This window comes from Suncus etruscus, chromosome 9, assembly GCF_024139225.1.
Source record: "Suncus etruscus isolate mSunEtr1 chromosome 9, mSunEtr1.pri.cur, whole genome shotgun sequence".
Taxonomy (NCBI): Eukaryota; Metazoa; Chordata; class Mammalia; order Eulipotyphla; family Soricidae; genus Suncus; species Suncus etruscus.
This window is the reverse complement of record NC_064856.1, coordinates 2,625,992-2,648,545: the sequence shown is the minus strand read 5'-3', so window position 1 is coordinate 2,648,545 and position 22,554 is coordinate 2,625,992. Positions and strand designations below refer to the sequence as shown.

At 36.6% G+C, this 22,554-nt stretch overlaps 1 protein-coding gene across 2 annotated transcripts in view; it reads left to right on the top strand.

Annotated features, from left to right (window-relative positions):
• PLCB1 (phospholipase C beta 1) overlaps positions 1-22,554 on the top strand; it is a 795,638-nt gene that overhangs the window by 703,105 nt on the left and 69,979 nt on the right. The window contains exons 29-32 of one of the 2 annotated variants that reach the window (XM_049779136.1): positions 80-169; positions 611-668; positions 2,814-2,900; positions 13,840-13,957. In XM_049779136.1, the coding sequence (XP_049635093.1) occupies positions 80-169; positions 611-668; positions 2,814-2,900; positions 13,840-13,938 (334 nt within the window). In that variant the 3' untranslated portion in view covers positions 13,939-13,957. The remainder of the gene's footprint in view (positions 1-79; positions 170-610; positions 669-2,813; positions 2,901-13,839; positions 13,958-22,554) is intronic. The other variant, XM_049779135.1, reaches the window with a different exon arrangement.

The window sequence follows — 22,554 nt, the reverse complement described above, 5'->3', positions numbered from 1 at the left end:
AACTTATTTCTATAAATAAATTAAAACAAACTGGCATTTAACTTGCTTTGTGTCCCCTCTGTTTTCATTTTGACTACAGAGAGAAGAAAGAATTAAAGAAGAAAATGGATAAAAAGAGGCAGGAGAAGATTACTGAAGCTAAATCCAAAGACAAAAGCCAGATGGAAGAGTAAGGGGGAAAGAATCCTTCCCCTGCCTTACCCGCCAGCATACACAGGGTCTTGTCCTGTATCAAAATGATAGATTTCTCCACTCCACAAAGATTTATCTGGGAAATCTCTCCTCTTTTGTAAGGTTTGCAACACCGAATTCAGAAAGTAGCTCAGTCAAGAACAGATGTAAAGATGGATTCTAGAGCTTCCCTTAGAGAATGGTTTATTTAATCCCTACTTCCCAGATTGTCAGGGATTTTCCCCAGCACTTCATGCTAACAGAAATAGCCCTTGGGTAGAATCTGGCCTTTGTCCAGAGCAGCTCATGGTTCAGTCCTTCCTTATAGCAGTCATCAGGAGTTGTGAGTCCTGTACATTTTCATCCCAGAGTGTGAGCTTCCTGTATTTGTAGATATCAGATGTGTGGGTAAAATGATCTGCTTGTCATTTACTTTTAGGGAAAAGACAGAGATGATCCGGTCATACATTCAGGAGGTGGTGCAGTACATCAAAAGGGTGAGTCTCTCGGGAAACACAGAACCTCCTAACATACGTTACCAGTGCCAAACAGAGCTGCTCATCAGAGAAGTCACACCATAATTTCACAGTTAAATGTAAACTTTTGTCTGGAAAAAGAAACAAGATATAACTGGACACTTCCCCCAAAGAACCTTTAGCTGAGGCCTGAGAGATAGCACAGTGGTAGGGTGTTTGCCTTGAATGTGCCCAACCCAGGACAGACCTGGGTTCAATTCCCTGCATCCCATATGGTCCCCTGAGCCTGCCAGGAGCCATTTCTGAGTGCAGAGCTAGGAATAAGCCCTGAGTGCTGCCAGATGTGACCAAAAAAAAAAAAAATCCAAACCAAACAAAACAGAAAAACAGTGACCCTTTAGTTGCTGTTGATAGAGAAAATGAAAATCTTCATGCATAATTTTTTCTTACCATATATTACGGAGATTTTCAAAAATTAACATAAATGTAAGAATCAATCCTTTGCTCATCCTCCACCTCAAATTACAATACTTATCAAAAGATATCAGGGACCAGGACTCATCCTGACAACGTTCCTGGCATCCTATATGGACCCTGTAGAACAACCAGGAGTAATTCCTGAGTGCAGAGTCAGAAGCAACTCTCGAGCATTGCTGGGTGTGATCCAAAACTAAAACCCCCAAACTATAGCATGATCTTTCTATTTTTCCTGATCTGATTTGGGGTCCACACCCTGTAGTGTTTAAGAGAGAATGGGGTCACTCAGAGGAGAGCAAGATAGTTGGGATAAATCTACTGCAAACAGTATTTACAGAGCTTGAGGCATTCAGAGAGCAATTGCCCTCAGCCAGCCAGTTCTAAACTAGGTGGTGATACTCGGCCAGCTTGTGCTCCACCCCTTAAGCTATATCCTTACCCATGATAGCTTGCATTAAAAAAATAAATAAATAAATAAAAACTATTGGGGCCGGTGAGGTGGCACTAATGGTAAGGTGTCTGCCTTGCAAGTGCTAGCCAAGGAAGGACCTCGGTTCGATCCCCCGGCGTCCCATATGGTCCCCCCAAGCCAGGGGCAATTTCTGAGCGCTTAGCCAGGAGTAACCCCTGAGCATCAAATGGGTATGGCCCAAAAAACTGAAAGAAAAAAAAAAACTATTATAACGATGATTTACCTAGTTGCTTAGAATACAGTTGTTTCAGGTATAAATATTCACCAATATTGATATTCACCAATATTTGCCAATATTCACACCAATCAATATGACCAATATTCACATCAATCCCATCACCATTGTGGCATTGCCTTCATCACCCAACACCCACAGTCTGCCTCCATGCCGGCACAAACAAAATTATGTCATAGTTTGTTATGACACAAATGGAATCATCAAAACTTACATCAATAAGGGTGAGTTTGAAATAATTGTTTTATCTCTCATAGTTTTACTAAAGTCGGCTGTGATTGGTGATGGTTGGGCCTTCTCTATTAGGCCCACTGAGCTTGGTAGATTTCTATGTAACTTTCCCATCAGATTTCCTGTGACACTGCTGGGTTGACACTAAATAGGATTTTGAGGTACCATGCAGTTCAGGATCTGAAAAGTTTGGTCACTTGGCAGTTTGATATTGCTAAGTTGTGGAACTGGGTCATTTCTGTAGGAGAGTGTAGGAAGTGGTAGTTCACTACTGTGATTTATGCAGAAAGGGGAATCTTTCCCCAGCCCTTCTGAGAGTGTCAATATTCTTTTTTTTATTCTTAAGGACTTTTCTTTTTTTTTTTTTTTTTTTTTGGTTTTTGGGTCACACCCGGCGGTGCTCAGGGGCTACTCCTGGCTGCCTGCTCAGAAATAGCTCCTGGCAGACACGGGGGACCATGTGGGACACCGGGATTCGAACCAATCACCTTTGGTCCTGGATCGGCTGCTTGCAAGGCAAACACCGCTGTGCTATCTCTCCGGCCCTTCTTAAGGACATTTTAAAAGACATTCTTAACCACAGTATCAAATAATAAAATATAATTATTTTTGATAGCACTGATAAAATGATGACTATCTAATCATACCCAATTATTTAATCACATGATTATTATAATAGTTCTAGTAAATTTTTATTTTTCTGAAAATTTTTACTTAAATGTAAACGACTTTCCTCATAATTTTCTTACAGTTAGAAGAGGCACAAAGTAAACGCCAAGAAAAACTCGTAGAGAAACATAAGGAGATACGACAGCAGATCCTGGATGAAAAACCCAAGGTAAACTAAGTCAAATAACAATACACAGAACTTTCCTTTTTTTTTTTCCCCTGTTTCTTTCAAATAATAGCTCCTATTTTCTAGCTGCCCAAAGACTTAAGTTCTTAGTCTCCTGTGGAATTGTATTCTCTTCAATGATGGCAAAAAATAAATAAATTTGTCTGTACAGTAGGAGTCAGTAAGTGTGTGTGTCATCAACTAGTGAATTATAAAACTCTAAAATTCAGGGTCTAGAGTGCTTGAGATGGGTCTGGGTTTGGTTCTCAGGATCCCATAAGGACCCTTAGCAAGGAAAACCAGTGATTACTTCTAGGTGTGACCCTAAAACAGCAACTGTAAAATTCACAGAACCCCCCTCTAAAGATTGGTTTGAACTGGCTTGGCTCAGACAGGTATTTTTTTTTTTTTTTTTTTTGGTTTTTGGGCCACACCCGTTTGACGCTCAGGGGTTACTCCTGGCTATGTGCTCAGAAATCGCCCCTGGCTTGGGGGGACCATATGGGACGCCGGGGGATCGAACCGCAGTCCTTCCTTGGCTAGCGCTTGCAAGGCAGACACCTTACCTCCAGCGCCACCTACCCGGCCCCTCAGACAGGTATTTTGAGGCATCTCCTCCCTACCACCCCTTAGTTATAGCTGCACTTACACTAAGAGAACATCAACTCTACTACTAGCTAAGGTAATGATGTAATGTAAGACTCTTTCCAGCAGAGGGTGCACTGCAACAAATTTACTTAAAATCTTTTTAATGCATTTATTGGAACGCCACTTAAAATTGCCTTGTGTTTCCGTTTGGTCAAAATCAATAGTTTCATAACTATTAAAGGTAAATAAACTACCATAGCCAAGTATTTCATAACTAACATCTTGACTTCCTTGAATTTCTTCTCTTAATAGCTGGAAATTTTTGTTTATGAAAATCATACTTTTTCTATTTTCTGTCCTTCAGTCTTCAGTTTAGGCTATCTGTTCTAAAAAGTAGGTCATTCCATAAACAAATTTATAAAGCTTAAGATATTACTCTTGTTTCCTTATATAGTAGATCTACTTATTTACTTACATGTCTGGTAGCTAATTCTCAATAAATGTTTGCGATCATTTCTGTGCTTCTACCTTTACATTAATTATACAGGAAATTTAATATTTTGATTCCTAAAATGTTTAGATTTTCAATAAGATTTTCAGGTTGTATTAAAAATCAAGAATACCTAGGTATTATCTAGATATACTAATTTTTGTTTTTCATCAAACATAATTTAAGGATTTTTATCCAGCCTCTTATTGATAATGTAATAGTAAAGTTAAATAAATGTTAATAATTTCAGAAAATTGTGTACTTCCTAATCTAAAATTATACTTTGGGGGGAGGGTGTTGGTGGGGAGGAAATCTAGCAATGCTTGGAACTTACTCCTGGCTCTGTGCTCAGGAATCACATTTGTGGTGCTGGGAATCAAACTCGGGTTGGCTGCATGCAAGGCAAGCACTGTTTATGATATACTTGTCTCTCGTCCTAAAATTATCTTTTTCAAAAGTTTTTCTCGGGGCCGGGCGGTGGCGCTAGAGGTAAGGTGCCTGCCTTGCCAGCGCTAGCCTAGGACGGACCACGGTTCGATCCCCGGTGTCCCATATGGTCCCCCAAGCCAGGAGCGACTTCTGAGCACATAGCCAGGAATAACCCCTGAGCGTCACCGGGTGTGGCCCAAAAACCAAAAAAAAAAAAAAAAAAAAGTTTTTCTCTAGGAAATAGTTATTTTCAACATTGTAAGTTTTGTGTTTGTTTTGTTTTGGGTTCAACAATGCCAACTAATTTATACATAAATAAATGCATCACGTGTGTATTTAAATATTATAAATGTCATAAACATTTTATATTTTGCACTAGGTTATGATTATTAAAATAAACTTTCTTGTCGATATCCATTTATCTTCCTGACTGGGTATAACCAAATATGAGCTGAAGTAATAACTCATGGGCAGCAGGAATTTTAAAGAAAACTCAATTGAAACTGCCTTAAATAATAACAGAATTTAGTAGGTCAGATTCCTGGAATATCAAAGTATTGTAGTTCTGAGAAAGATTAATTTAGTGACTCGGCACTCTAATCACAGATGCATATTTTCCAATATTCCATCATGCCGTCTCATTTTATTGCTTTTCATCTTCCACCTATAAGCTCAGTCACAAGAAGACTTTAGTTTCATGAAACCAGACCAGAACCTTACATATGAAGCCATTCAAAGGCATAAAAGGAGTATTTTTTTAATCTTGTTAACTTTTTACAGGATCTGAGCCTCCCTACAGATGTACCTTTGTATATACAGATGTGCCCAATTCATAGGAGAGTATAATTTTCAGGATTAACTTAGAATAATCAATGTTCTATTTTTTGTGGTGCTCAGGGATTACTTCCAGCTCAGGGATCATTCCTGGCAAAGCTCTGGAATCACGTGGGGTCCCTGTGATTGAACCCAGGTCTGACATGTGCAAGGCAATTGCCCTACTCACCATATTATCTTCCTAGCCCTGAATAAATTAGAACTCTAATCACAAAAGTAAAGAAAGAACATCTCCTCCATTTTTATAGACTTTGTGTTCATAGGAAAAATGGATACTTTCTCATCAAAGAAACGAAGAGGGGCCAGAGTTATAGTATAGTGGGTAGGACATTTGCTTTGCTTTGGGCCAACCTAGTTTCAATCCCCACCATCCCACATTGTCTCTCAAATGCTCCCAGGATTATTTTTTGAGTGCAGAGCCAGGAATAACCACTGAAGCACTGGCAAATGAGGCCCAAAAGTCAAACAAACAAACAAATCAATAAAAGGGAAGTAGCAGTTGGGTGATAGTGAGTGTCTTATTTAGAGCGGTGTTCCATTTCTCCTTTCAGGCCTCCTGAAAAGAAACAATCTTTTCCCAAGAATGAGGGTAGTTTCATTGCCTTTCTTTTTATTATCGGCCACACAATGATCATCCTTTTCCTGTGTGAGTTTGCCTTTATGGTCATCTTTATGATCACCTGGAGATTAAGGCTGCTTTTGAAGATAATAGATTTGATATCAAGCTAAAGTCACTTATACATGTGAACTGCATTTCAGTGCTTAAAAATAAATGTACTGCAAGATGGCCCAGGAGAACATCTCTTAAAGGGATAGAAAGCTTGGCTCCTTTTTTCCAGGCTCTGAGTTCAACTCTAGCAGTCTGTACTTCTCCCATTTTAGTAATCCGATGATAGCCCTGATGGTCCCTGGCTCTGAAGGCTAAGCAGCACTATTCTGATGGCCAGAACACCAAATCATCAGAGTGTGTCCCCGGGGTGAAGTACGAGGGATTAAAGAACTGGAATGGCCTTACAAATTTATTAAAACTTAAGGGAAATGATCCAAAGAATGAACAAACTAATAAAGGCTTTAGTCTTTCACTTCCAAAACTATACCATCCATGGTTTTATACTTCTTTTTATATTTTCCCTCTATTATTTAATAATAGTATTTACTTTTACTTCAATTATTCTTAGCTTTTATGTTTAACTTTGTTCTGAAGAGGGAAAGAGCTCTTTCCATAAGTCTTATGATTCTATGGTTGCAGGGGAGTGGGATACCCCCAGAAGTGCTCAGGGATAACTACTCTGCTCTCAGAAATTACTCTGGTAATGCACTGCCAGAGTACCCTATGGTATGTCAGGGATCAACCTGGATGGGCCACATGCAAGGTAAATGTACTACTTGCAAGACTATGTCTTTCTAGCCCCCCAATTTGTGATTTTTAATTGTTCTGAAATACAGTCACTGTCTCCATCATGTTCCAAATCTCTGGTACCAAAATTTTATTTAAACATTAACAAGATACTTAAAATAGTTTAACAAACAAAATTTTAAAAATCCAATTGTTAGAAGATAAAAACTCTCATTGGCAAGAAGGTATTTTGACTAGAATTAAAAGGAATTGCATTTGAAAATTAATTCAGAGTATAGCTTTGCTTATCTTGTAACCAACCATGTGTTTATGATCTGGAACGTCAACTCAAGTTCCCAACATTTTTACCATTCTGCAAGAGAACAATCATAGGAGACATTGCTTTAATCAAAACAGGGTTTAAAAATCTCTTTGATTTCCACACATAGACCAAGAATTTCAGTCCTGCTGATGCATATTTAGTAGGGCACCAAATTTGGCCAACTACAACGTGAAAGTTTATTTTAGAATGTCCCACTTTGAGATATGCACCAGGCCTTTTTCAAATAGAAAGTCATTTCTTCTATTAAAAATGAGATTCCTTAAGTGTATTCTTTATTTTGAAAAATTTAAGGGCAGCTTGAGAAAATGGAAATAAGGATAATTCTAGAGACAGCTTATATTATGTATAAATATTTTGGTTCTCAGTTTCACATACAGTTATGTTTTACATTCCTATCCATAAGCCACACCAAAAATCATTATTCTTAAATACAGTTGACGTTCTTCAGTTGCATTTTTTTTTTTTTTTGGTTTTTGGGCCACACCCGGCAGTGCTCAGGGGTTACTCCTGGCTGTCTGCTCAGAAATAGCTCCTGGCAGGCACGGGGGACCATATGGGACACCGGGATTCGAACCAACCACCTTTGGTCCTGGATCGGCTGCTTGCAAGGCAAACACCGCTGTGCTATCTCTCCGGGCCCCTTCAGTTGCATTTTAAAATTCTAACAAAATGTTTGGTTGGATGTTTCTTAGTTATATAAGTCAGTATCTGAGTGAATACTGTTTCGGCTTTGTGCAAGGCATGTCTTTCTTACGAACTCTATAGTGATAGAGTTCTTAAAATAGGTGCTATAAAACCTAATTCATCCTTCACATCAGTGACATAATTGGTTTCTTTGGGATTTCAATACCTGAGTTTGCCAAAACCAATAGAAAAGGGTTTAATGTGTGAAAAGGTGTTGGAAACAACTCAACAATCGCAGCTGCCAGTGCAAAGAAATCATGCCTTTTATGATCTTTCTTCACTCTGGCTTCATTATTAAAAGGACCTTTTGACTCTATCTTGGACAATACAGACATTCATTTTAACGTGTTGAAAACGTCATTAATCGCGATTTGCTCTGAATCTGCTGCAAATATTACAGTGTGTATTGATCACTTTGCCACAGCTACTGGCTCTCCTTATAAAAAAAAAAGAAATCATTTTTAAGGGAACTTCATAATGAACTCATAAACCGATAAGTATGCAATTTGCTTTATTTTCCTCTGACACTTAATTTGTCTTTGATGCTTCTTAGAACACAGGTTTTCTGGTTTAATTTAGTTCCTCGGTGAGAGAAAATTCCAGGAAGCTTTAGAGCATTTTAATTTTACCCCCACAAAAATCATTTCATCACGTAACTACTGCCTTTTTTCCACCACCAGGGGACTATAAACTGATTTTCCTCACCTCCCCTCTGACAGCTTTGTAGCAGGGTGAGTGAGTCATCTTTCTGGATGAAGTTAGTCTTCTCAGACCTACCACTGAGCCCTGAGACAGAACCTTAAAAGTAGCTATTTCAGGACAGCCTTCCCAACATTCAAGGTGAAAGGAAACAACTTGGGGATTTAAAGTAAAACCTTCATTATGTTATCATAAAATGTAATTATGCCTCTTCTAATTTTTTGCTACTTGGTGACCAAAGTCGATTCCCTGCCAGCACCCATTGGAACTTCTCATACAAGCCAGACCCCAAAAAGCATACAGACTGCCTTCCTCCTGTCAATGACCCACACAGAGGTTTTGGGTTTTTTTTGTTTGTTCTTCCTGTAAAAGATTTTGTTTTTGATTTTTATCAATCATATTAATTACTATTTAAATTTTCCTTTATTGAAAATTGTTTGATTTATAAATTTGGCTTACTCTTGGCTCTGCGTTCAGGGAATTATATAGGAAGCAAAACCAGGATTGGCACATGCAAACCAAGTGTCCTACCCACTGTACATCTCTCTGGTCCCCACAGTAGAGCACTATAATTCCATTTTTTCTTCTCTGAGTTCAATTTTTAAAGATATTTCAATTCTTTATATATATATGTATATATAAAATAAATGTAGTCAACCCCAAATTCTAGATATATATTATTGTATATGTTATTTATTTTATATGCACATATATAATTTGAGGTCACCTACATGATCCAAAATTTTGCCAAATATTTTTGCAGCCAGTGTATCAGATCATTTGTATGTTGTATATACCTTAGAAATTTATTTTCTGTTCTGTAAAGTTTTCATTTTTCTTTGAAAGTTTATCTAAAAATGAGCTTAGTTCATCTTCAGTCTGGAATGATATATTTACTCAGTGTCCTATCCTAAGTTGACTGTATTTTCTTTTCACTACTTGAAGGTAAAAGTTTACTTGTTCTCTGGCTTTTCTTATTGTTGATAAATTAATTGCTAGCTATGAATCCTTATTTTGGACATAACTTGTGTTTTTCTGCTTTTGCAGCATTGGGATTTTTGTTTACTGTTGCAATTTTCAATTTTTGCCTTTTAGGGGACTATCCAGAATGCTTAAAGGCCATAGTCACTTAATATATGGTCTGGGGTCCATTAGGGCAGCTATGGCAACCCTAGTGATATTAAAGGACAGTACAGTGCCAAAAATCAAGCTTAGGCTCCTGCCCATGCACAACTCTTTGAGTTAGCGCCTTAGTCCATATTTTTCAGTTAAAATATAATAATCATGTATCTACATATATGTTTTAATAACTGATAGCTACATTTCATTAGGTCTATAAAGCTTATCTCTCCTGTTACTAAAATGTGGCTTTTCATATATTTTTATTTCCCTTCTATGATTCTAAATAATTGCATATAAATTAAAATTGCCTTATTCTTTCGTATTTGTCTCTTAACACTTTTCAGTATTTGAAATCTTTTCAGTCTATATAGTGTTCACCATAACAACCCTTTTTCTAATTCACTGATATGCTATATATTCTACGAATTTTTATTTAGCATTTTTATTTTAGTTTATTCCAAAAAGCTTTGTTTGGTGTATTTTTTAAAATCTACATACTGAAGATGTTACTTGTTGTAGGAAACATTTCTTGTACAATTTCTTCTTATGGACAGGAATCAAGTTTTAAGTTTCAGCTTCACTCTACTAGGTTGTTAAAGGATGAATTCAAATATTTCACCACCTGTGGAAGAAGCCCATTAGGAAAAAGGTTTCCTTGCTTATTAACCGCCTTTATTTGATATCACATTAGTTTTGTAATTCTTAGAGTCTATAAAGTAGTTTATTTTAATAATATTTTAAGTGGTTTCCATAGGTATATCTAAAATATTACTATTACATAAAAATCTCAAATAGAAGTTCCCACAAAGTATTTTATAAAAAGAAATTGTAAATAGTAAATATTTGCATCAGTTGGCACCTATAAAGGACAGATGTAGGAGATTGGGATTTGTTATTAGTATTTGTTTTATGCAACTCTCCCCTATCTCAAGAGAACCAAATAGGCAGCAGGAAGGAAAAGTAATAGTAGGTGTAGTAGTAAGATAACTTGCACAATATTTATCATACATAAACATCTGTTCCTGGAAATCAAAACAGCTAAAGAAGAAATTGAGAAGAAAAGTGGTTGTAGGTTCTATTGCTACTCCCAACAGGACAAGTCAACATGCTAACAATAATGTTGATGTAACACAAATCTGGCATCCCTCCCAGTCTTCCATTTGAAAATTTTCTCAAATTTGTTTACAGCAAATAGGAATATACAGGAACAGGAATTGGAAATGTACTTCAGCCTGTTCAGGTTAGCAGATGAGAAGACTATCACATTGTCATATTCAAAACAAGAAATTTATATTTTCTTATTAAAAAAAGAGTCAAGGGTCTGGGGCTATAGAACAAAGGGTAGGGTATTTGCCTTGCATATGGCTGACCAGGTTTGATCTTCAGCATCCCATATGGTCCCCTGAGCCTGCCAGGAGCTGTATCTGAGCACAGAACCAGGAATACCCCCTTGGTGCCACTAGGTGTGGCCCAAAAACCTAAATATATGAATATATGAATAAATAAATAATATATGAATAAATAAATAATGCATTTGCAAAGTCAAATTTATTTTTGAAATATTAGCTTATGTAATAACAGAGATCCAATTTGAAAATAAATTTCTAGAGCTAAAAAACATCTCTAGAGAATCTAGAATTACATGGAATTTTCCTAGAGTTTTACTTACATGGTACTCATAGATTTCTGCTATTGGTTGGCCCTAATAACACAACTGATTTGGTATTTAAACAGAACTGGGGCTGAGATTCACAGGGATGCCATTGATTTATTCCTTTGTATTTACTGCTTTCTCATTCTTTTGTTCTTATATTTCTTTACTAAAGATACAGAACTGTAGGAAATGTCTAAAATGATGGGTATACTAAATGGACGGGGGTCCCAACGGGAATATTCACCACATAGCAGAGGATGTTTGTGTTTCTAGGGTTTAGAGTGTCCACAGAAAACACCAGGCACATCTTCAGTAATAGGACAAAATAGACTTATTCCATAAACTTATACATGTTTGCTGTGTGCTCCACATAACCACAAATGGATCATGAATCCTCTTCAGATTTTTACTTCTTGTAATTATGTATGCTTGTCATTATGGGGAGTTTGTATAAATTTTTCCAAAACTAATTAGATATTTCATTCACAGTAACTCTCTAGTTCGCTTTAAAAGTCCGCTTTGGTGCAACTAAGGATAATAAAAAATATACAGGCATACCCTAAATACTCTTTAAAAAAGAATGTTAAAATTGAATTATTCTCAAGAAACCATTATCTTATTTTAATATGTCCTTCAATATTTTAGGGTTAGGATTGCCAACCTCAAACTAAGAGTTATATTTAACTCTAAATATTGAAGAGTATATCCATTAGGTTCTTTGAAAGAATTTATGAAGCAATTTATGGAGACTAAATAAAAAGCAATGGGACAAATGCCGAACCCCTAAACTACAAAAATGCTCAAGTAAGTTGTTTAAAACAATACAATTAAGAGCAGAATTTATTTATTTATTTTTCTTTTTTCCCATTGATTATGCCTAAAGAGAAAGTATTTTAACAAATCTACCCCTTGGAGTCATGCTTATACATTTTCCATCAACGAAATTAATGAAGATAGGTTTTCATCTATTATAATCTTTTGCCGATTATAACATTTGAGTTTAGCAAGGACGTCTTTGACTTTATAACTGAAACCAAAGTTCAAATTATATTTTCATGTGTCAAAGAATCCTATAAAGAAAAGTGGTTTTAATTAGAATTAGTGACTTATGATAGTGGCAAACAGTCATAACACTTTCAATAGTTTTGAAACTTGGGAGGGTTCTCCAGTATATGACTTCTGTAATCATCACACACTCACACATACACACATATATAAACACATGGACACATGTATATACATACATGCCTACCTGCCCACATAAATTTGAACAATAGACAGAAACCTATTATTTTTCACCACATTGATTTTAAAATGGATTTTACCCTAACTCGTGTTAGAATGCATCTAAAAGAGTAGGAAGCAGCATGTACCTGTTTGTGGTAACCTATAGAAAATACAATGTCATCTTGTATTTGTTTCATCTACACATTCTTTTTCTTCAAACCTACCATTTTCTTTTATGTAAACTTTTAAAGTCATTTTCCATTTAAATAAATGCATAATAAGCTTATGTGATTCTTAAATTTATTTGGAGGAATCTCTATTTTAAAAGGACTCAGAATTCAGAGGGAATGAATAAAAGCATCCTATAAATTAGTAGTGATATCTTTATAATTGAAGTTATCTATTTTTGTACCCAGGTATAGCCAATTTCCTCCCCCAGCTGAGGCTCTCAGTGACCTTCACAGTTTGCCTGCTTTCATATTTGCCCACATACAATATGTTTCTACCAAATAAATTAAACAATTAGCAAGTATTGAATCAGACCATTCCACTTCAGAACTATTTAATAACTCATGACCTCTGTGAGAACTAAGTTTTTCAAGAGATGACCTACTCCACTTCATTGCACCCCCTTTTTATTTCCTCATTGACTTAATCTCTGCTCAGACAGACCTATACTCCTGCTAAATTGCAAGACCAGCAGTGTTACTGGTTGTTTGCTATGCCCAGAATGTTCTCTCAAGTATCAGCAGCACCCTCCCATTTCTAAGTCTTGGCTCAAACTTCGTTCTCAAAGAGACTGAGACCACTTCATTTAGTATTGCAAGCTCCTTCATCACTCTCCATTGCTGGTGTTTTTAGTACACTCTATTTTCTTCTTGTCATAGCCTTTGCCACCCTTCTCCCTTTTAGTCATTTTCATCTTTAAGTGTATTGTTCCTTATTGCTCCGTCACCATTGGAATGTAAATACCACTAAGTTAGAGGCATCAATGATTTCATTGAGCGATGCTCTTGAATTCCATACACCCACAACAGCAGCCAGCATATGGTTTTTACAATGTGTCATTTTGAATGAGGAACTCATGAAGATGGATTAAAAAAATATTAGCTTTGTGTATTTTAAAGAAAAAGAAAAAAAAGAAACCTCTCTTTGAGAGGAAAAATATAAACTGTCAAGCCTAGACTGCATGGTCAAACAGAACAATTTTCTCTCAATCGTTCCACACCAACTTTTCTCAGGTCTCTTGAGAGTAATAAGGTGTTGGCCAAGAACTCACAAGTGATAGCGGCAATCGTATTTAATATCTAATCCCTAGAGTTTAGGAAAGAACCTGGGACGTTTCGTTCATATTTTCCCTTAGCATGTGACACGCCACAGTCGAATTGTTGGAGTAGACAGCTGGAGGTTGCAGGTTGTCCTTTGCAAAGCCACTGTCTCCAGAGGATGCCCCAATGACGCGAAACATCTAGCGAGTGACATAGCAATCAATTTCAATGCCACATAAAATGACAGCCTCCCTTTCTTTCCACACAGGGGGAAGGTTCCTCCTCATTCTTGTCGGAAACTTGCCATGAGGATCCCTCTGTTCCCCCCAACATTACTCCCCCCAACCCTCCAGCTCTCAAGTTGTGACCACCGTCCTTCCGGCCAGGTAGGACTGGATGGGAGGGGTCGCTTTTGAGAGAAAAATTGGCATGTAGCCGCCTGGATGACAGGCACCATTGGAATTGCTCTTTCCTGCTTCCTGCTCTTTTGCTCTACATTCTCATTTTTTTCCCCACTAGAGATCTCACACACCGGGCTATCATGGTTTCCCTGTCTTTCTCTGGTATTTAATTCATCATCATTGTCCTCTTTTTGATGTTAATTCTTTACTTCCATATTGTTGCCTTCCTCTTTATTCTTGTTGTTTCTTTTTTAGTAAATTTGTTTTCTTTTAATGTGTAGTGTTTCTATCATTACATTCAATTCAGAAGCTTTTTTGTTTGTTTTTTGGGGCACACCCTGTGACACTCAGTGGTTTCTCCTGGCTATGTTCTCAGAAATCACTCCTTGCTTGAAGGATCATTCAGGATGGTGGGGATCGAACCCAGGTTCGTCCTGGATCAGTTGCATGCAAGGCAAATGCACTACCACTGCGCCATCACTCTGGCCCCTTTCGAAACATATTTTTAAGTGCCTATTTCTTACTACATTGGCTTGCTGCAGTTTTATGTTCTTAAAAGTCAATGAGATCTAGAGCCGAGAATGTGCAAGTGGTAGAGCACTTGCCTTGTATGTGTGAGAGCTGGGTTTGATCCCTGGCAAAACACGCAAACACATGTGTGTGCGCACACACATACACACACAGATTAATTTTAGTCTTAGGGGATCTTCTCAACTCCATTTAATTTGCCATACTCTCATTTTAAAATCTGCCTACCAAAACTCACTGGATTTACTCATGGTGTTGTATAGCTCAGGGGTCTAGATTCTCAAGGATCAAGAGTACTGGAAATTTTGGCCAATAGGAATAGTTTGACCAGGACTGTTTGAATGGAACTGAAACTTGAAAATTAAAGAGGATGTTTATGCGCAATGTGGATGCATATTAGGGAGATAGGAAAATTTCTTTTCACTTTAATGAAATAACATCTGTTCTGATGTATTAAAAATAGTTCCTCAAGGGAGCTTATGTTTCTGTCTTCAAGCATTTGTTGATCTATTATGTAGTAATATAACTAAGAACTACTGAAAACCACAAGTTTTCTAAAAGTTCTCTTTCTTTATTTCATTTGCCACATAAAATCATTATCCTACCCAATGATTTTCAAATTTTAATGAATATGTGAATTACTTAGCAATCCCCCCAAAATGAGATTCTGATACTAGATGCCTGGAAAGGACATTAGAGGCAGCAAACTTCCAAGGGCCACTGGAACTGTTCTATTTCTGAGGACCACATGTCAATCATGAGGATCAAGTACATTCTGACGTCTAAGCTTTGGTGTTTGGAAAAGTATTTAAGTTGCAGTCATGGTATTTGTTGGCATTTTAATTTTGGGGCCTCCTCACAAGTCTGGCTCTTTTGTATCATCGAGTGAGGGAGACAAGTCTTTCAGATCAAAGACATTTTTTTGGCAAAAAAAAAAATCTGGTCTATGTCCTCTTGATTGTAGTGGCCTTATTCTCATGATTACTTTGAGAAAGGGAAAGCTGACAGGAGGAGTCAGTAGAGGAAAGGTAAGAAATAGCAGTTTCTTCAGAAAGGCATAGGATGACCATGTATAAAATGTTTTCTTATTTGGCTCTACACATTTATTGTATCTAAAAATCAATTGGATTTTTGTTGTTGGGGGTAGGGGGAGCAGAGATATTACCGGGTGCTCAGAGCTTACTCCTGGCTCAGTACTCAAGTACTCCAAGCTGTGCTTGGAGGACCATATGTCCTCCTAGGAATTTCACTTGAATTGGCTATGTGCAAGGGAAGTGTTTTACCTCCTGTATTTCTCTAGCACCCAGATATTTGTTGTGTGCATTACTATCTTGGACTTAAGACTTACTGAAACATTAATCACTACATGTATATTAGGGAATTCATTCAAAGGAGGTTCTTGACTGTGGAGTTCAGAATAAATGATCTGGGTTTTCTTTTACTAAATCAAAGCAATAGAGCTAACAATGTTACATTTTTTGCCACTGGCTCTAATAGGCTCAACTCCTTTCTGTGATAGTCACTTCACAATATATATTCCCTTCAGAATGACAGCTGAGTTTCCTGCTTACCACAAATATTTAGCTTCAAGAGAGATAGATATTTCTACAATACCTGGACTTTTTTTAAGCTTTTTTTGGGGGGGAGGGGAGGTTGGCCACACCTGGCAGCACTCAGGGGTTACTCCTGGCCCTATGCTCAGAAATCGCGCCTAGAAGGCTCATGGGGCCATATGGGATGCCAGGAATCAAACCCGAGTCAGCCAGGTGCTAGGCAAAAGCCCTATCCACTGTGCTATTTCCTTTTTTCACATCTTAAAATCATGTATTTCTGTAGTCTTTAGCTTTCAACATCTAAAAGTTGACAAAACAATAAACCATTTTTATACTTTCTATAGATCTAAGATCTCATTGGTAAGACAAACAAAAAATACATCATTTTCTATTTGAAAAACAATGAATATGTTTTATGGCAATAAATAGAAAGTACATTTGTACACCAAGTTTAATATTTTTTCAAGTGTTTCACACTTGCTTTTACTCACCATCAACAACTGAAACAAAGTGAATGAATATAATATCAAGGTACTTGGAGGCATCACAAATCTCTCAAGAAATAATATATTTTTAAATAACTGGGATAAAAGATTGATTCCAAGAACACTTATAAATACTTGAAATTTCACAATTTAAAATTTGTAAATGCAAATGAATGAAAAGGTAAAAAATAGCTGAAGAGGAACATGCTTGTCATACTTTGACCTCAAGAAACTTATATTTTAAAATAGCCATAATTCAGTGTAGCACAAGATTAAAAACTAACAAAAGGAGATTTGCTCATTTTGTATGTGTATGAACTTCTATGTAAAGAGTTCCATAATGATAAGTTTCTAAAATAATTACAACTAGTGATACAGCATGGGGGATTACACATTTATGCTAGTATATATTTGCTGGATTTATGCTAAGGATGTGTGCTTCAATGCAGAACCCAAAAGAACAAAAATTAGCATAAAAATTATCATCCCATGGTCAAAGAAGAGCATTAACATTTTTCTCTAATGCTTGACATAATAAAAACCATAACTAGCCGGTATAAGTATTTGTTGTGCAACACATTCTAAATATAACACTTTGGCTATGCATTATATTACATTAATTATATATTATTAATTTTTGTGTTATATTTTATTATTATATTATGCTATATTATCTTACTAAAGTTAATGTAGTTTTAACATGTCATAGAAGAAATACTAAATCTTGGAAACTCTGTCTATTGGCATTGTGTCCATAAGCTTTTGTTTTAGCAATTATTTGAAGCCTTGCCAACATGTTCAATATGTCAGGGGTATTATATCTCTTTCTCACATTTCAAGTACAAGTAAATAACTAAAGACGCACTGCATCAGAGCCTTTGTGTACTCATCTGTACAATGGAGAAAATTTTTATTTCTTCATTGAAGAAAAACTATTTTTTTGTGACAACCAATCCAGAATCACAGCCACATCAAGTCAGGGAGTTAGCCTCCAAGGTAACTTCTTGCAATAGCAAGAAGTATTGGATAGCAGAGACAAATAGGTTTTTCAAAAAGTCTCATTTATAATAAATAGAGAAGAATATTCTTCTTTTTTTTTTTTTTTTTGGTTTTTGGGCCACACCCGTTTGACGCTCAGGGGTTACTCCTGGCTATGTGCTCAGAAATCGCCCCTGGCTTGGGGGGACCATATGGGACACCTGGGGATCGAACCGCGGTCCTTCCTTGGCTAGCGCTTGCAAAGCAGACACCTTACCTCCAGCGCCACCTACCCGGCCCCGAGAAGAATATTCTTTAGGACTAGCCCAAGGCTCACAGTCTTGTGACCCAAGACAAAACTCATCTCCAGGAGGCCACTGTTGAGCTGTGACTTCTGTATTTGACAGGCAAGCAATTGGGATTTTTGTTTAGCACATACATCCAACAGGGAAGTATTACCAGGCAGAAAGTATGTGGGATACCTATGGCATGGTGTGTCCTAAAGAATAGAGGCAAAAATACTTGTCTGCTGTGGCTGTGTGTTCTTAGCTCTGCTATATAGCAGAGACTTGCCCAACTCTCTTCCTTCATCCTGACTTTCCTCTTTTCTATCTTCTTCCTATCACCTGCTAGGTACTTTGCACTTGGCATGCTAGTGCTGAGTTCATATCAGAGACTAAACAAATTATCTCACATTGCAATAATTTTTCCATACTCTTCCCTTATATTCTGTTCTTCTTTCAACTCTAGAATATTCTTGGGTATTCATGTCTACCCCTTCCACTTTAAAATGTATATTCTGATACCTTGGTTTATTTTTGGGTGGAGGAAAAACTATATAATACTCAGGGCTTACTCCTATTTCTGTGCTCAATGATCACTATTAGTGGTGAAACATGTGGTACCAAGAATTTAACCAGGGTCAGTCATGTGCAAGGTAAGTGCCTTACCCACTATATTAGCTACATGAAAGTTATGCATGGATTTCTATGAGGAAATATTAGAATAAACATTCATTGAGCCTTGCATGTGATCATATATTTATATGGTAAATAATTTAAATGGCCTTATTAGTTCACTTGCATAATATTAATTTGGCTCCAGTGTTTTACTCTCAAGGTTAACAAGAAATCTAAAGGAACATCAGAAGATAAATATCTCATTTTAGATTATCTTTGTCTTACTCATATCACAGAATGGGGCATCTCTATGGCTTATGACAAAAGACCTTGTATTCCTTTTGCTCTAGTAAAGGGGCAAGGGAACGTCTTGGATGAAAAAAATGTCATCAGAAAGCAAAAGTTTGATTTTTGTTTTGGGGCCACTTCTGGCAATGCTCAGGAGTTACTCCTGGCTCTGCACTCAGGAATCACTCCTATTATTGCTCAGGGGATCACATGGGAGGGATGCCTGGGCATCACATTCACTTTGGGTTCCTATTAGACAAATACCCAACCTATCAAGCATGCTACCTAAACAGTTTTCAGACAGTTAATCTATGTCTCTTTGAAGGTCTGTAAATGGGGTGACAATGAAGCTGTGTGCAAGAGAGGTGTGAACAGTTATATGACCTTTTATGATCTCCTCTGAGTCCATGAAGAATACAATTAATTAAAGTCAGAAGTTCACCACTAAAATAATAGATCTGAGGTCCAGAGAATTGAAGGTGTTGGAAGACTCATTAAATAGTGTTGCATAAATATCATGCTGAAAGATTTAATGAGTCCATAGGGTCACTTCCAGAACAATGAAACAGAGATGACCTAGAAAAAATAAATTAAAATCGATATCATGGTTCTGAATTAACAGCTATAGATTGCTATCTTAACACCTGAGAGATTAATTCTATAATTATATCTTAATTATATATGTGGGTATTCTCATCCCAGAGAAAATAAAAAGTACTAGTTTGGATTTTTTTTACTCATAACTAATAAAAAAATAAAATACATTCATATATATGTATTTTTTTAGAAATGATGAATGCTTTGAGACAGCTAAAAATAGTAGGGGGATTTTTTTTTATTAGTGCTACTAGTTTTTATTAATACTCCTTGTAGAAACTATTCTTAGGCTAGATGCTGGGAAAATAAAACTATGCTAAAAGACGTGACCTTGTTTCATGTCAAATTGCTAACCTGACTCTACCCAATAGACCTTTCTGCAGTGATAGAAATGTTCTATCTCTATGTATAATGTAATATAGTAGCTACAGACTAAAGGTGATTATTAATTGGCTAACGTTATTGTGGATGAAACTACTTTTTTTTTTCCAAAATATAGACAGTTGTCTGAATCTAGTGCCAGACTTACAGATAACACAGGTAAATAGCACGTTGGATCTTAATTTCTATATGTATACTGAAACCCCCCTACTTAGGTTCAATCTACAACACTCCATATGGTCCATAAGTACAAAGACAGGAGTAAGCCTTGAGTACCATTGTTTGGCCCCAGAAAATAAATAAAAGAAAATTATGTAAACATACATTGAAATAAATTATATTGGAATTGTGGCCCAAATGGTGTAATCATATGCCTTATACGAGGCCTTCCTTAGCCTTCCTTAGGTGTGATTCCCAGCACAACATGGGCTCCAAGCACTCCTGATGGATATGCCACTGTGAGCACTTGAGTACTTCTTACCCCTAAATAAAACAAAACACAGGTAATATCACAAAGTCACCTCATGTTAATTATTTGAAACACCCTACTATTTTCTGGCCTCTGGAGATAGTGTACGTATGTTACATCTGTGTGATGGCTACTTTTTTAAGACAGGGAAAGGATGCTACTGGGGCTCCCTTCTTCCTATTTTCAAGCCAAAATCATCACTTTGTGGAACTAGAGTGATAGCACAGTGTATTGAGTGTTTGCCTTGCATGCAGCCAATTCATGTTTGATCCCTGGCATCCCATATGAGCCTACCAGGAGTGGTTTATGAGCGCAGAGACAGGAATAAAATCTGAGCACCAGAAGATGTGGCCCAAAAATAAACACACACACAAAAAATTTATCACTTTGGTAGCTTGAAATTGACACCAGAAGAAATTTTTACATTATAGACATACTACAAATTAAGGTCTTTTTTTTATTAACAAAGAAAGTCCATATATTAAAATTTGGAAGGACAGCCCTGTTGTTCATGACATTATTCAAAAGTACATTTCACCAAAATTTTTACAAAATTCCCATTGCAACTTTCCAGATTTGAAAATGTGAATTAACCAAAAATATATGCCAAAATAATATAATATTCTTTATGTTACTTCACTAAAAAGGGGGCTGCCTGCCATTCTGACTTATGACCTGTCAGACTCTGGGTTTCATGTCATCTGCAACAATAATGTACTGAGGTAAAGGGGCAAGATAAAGGTTCCCTAAGCATATGCACTGACAACCTTTTTAATTTTAAGTATTCAGCAATGTCTTCTACCTAAGAGGTGCTCAGATGTGACATAATATCCCCCTACTAAGCTAACATTTACCTTCTTTGTTTTACACATTCACTGATCTTCCTTCTGTTTAAAGTTCTAAGGAATTATAAATGAAATAGAATAAAATAGGAGGTAAATAACAGTTTGGGGATTAAGTTTTATCTTCTCAACAAAGTTGCCCTTTTATTCATTTTCAAACAAGGAGTTGCTGAGATTTTGAAAATAAAAATGGCACTTGGCAGCCTTTTATTCAAATGACAACAACTAAGTCACATCTGTGTCCTCCAAACTCTGAAACCGAAGAAGTTCAAAATACTTAGTTGGTCAAGCTGATATAACAAATAAGGGACAGGGAGACATGATTTAAATCCCTGCCCAGATCCTTCACTTCACTTCAAATCTATGCCATCATGTTTTCTGACTAAAACACTTATGATTTCTTCATGCACCATCATATTTTATGTAGGTGTTTAGAGAGTGATTACAGAAGGAATGAAGCAGGAAAAAAATCAAATAAGTTAAAGTTGTTGCCCTTGCCTCTAGATGAAACATGACGTTATCACAAAATATGGAGAATCATGACTCTGGATTGAATTTAAAAAATGTGTGTATATATATATATACACATATCTATATAAAAGCTATGTTCTTCAACCTTTTGACACTTGAGAACTGGAACATGTTTCTATACTGGTCCATGAACTATTATTAAAGCCACTGTGGTAGCCCAGGAGTGGGCCGGCCTGTGGGCCAACACTTGTCTATGAAACAGAGTTTGAAAAACTCTGATACAGAGGCCAGAGAGAAGGGCATAGTTCTAAAACACTCTAATTTTTATAAATCAGAAATTAATTCTAAAGCACTCTATTTTAAAAAATGTTGCAGAGAGGAGAACTCTAAAGGAGAGATGGTACAATCTGTCAATAACCAAGAAAGTCAGAGAAACCAGAAAGGAAAAAAGGAAGGAATAACTCATGTATGTAAAGTAACTGAGTGAACACTCAGTTCCTGAGTATGTAAAGTATGAGTGTATAAAGTAACTGAGTAAACCTGAAGTAATAACCCACATATGTAAAGTAATTGAGTGATATAGAACTGGGTCTGTGGTGCCCCCCAAGGTCTTGGATACCGCTGGTATTAGTGATCTGGTGAAAAAAAAAAAAGGGGTCTGGGAGAATAAGAGAAGGATAAACAAAAACAGGTAGGCTGAGTCACACAATTGGAGAGCATTTGTTTAGCATTTCTCCAAGGAGTAGCCCTGGAGTAAATGGAGGGAGAAGAGGAAAATGCAGTCAGATGAGATTAATGACAAGTTCTTTGTGGTTCTGTCTAGTCCAACGAAAGATTGCTAATGAAATGATCATGTGGAAAGAAACAGCAATAGAGTTTTCCTACTGAACAATTAGGACTGCTTTTCCTGCAATGAATGAACTTTAAATGGAAAAAATAGCATAAGGAATATACAGCACAAACCTTATCAAGGACAATTAAAGCTTGCCTTTTATTGTTTCTGTTAAGATTTTACATTGGCTTCTCTTACTATTTATTTAGTGTAATATCACAAATATAACTTAGATCATTGCTTCAGAATTGGACCAGAA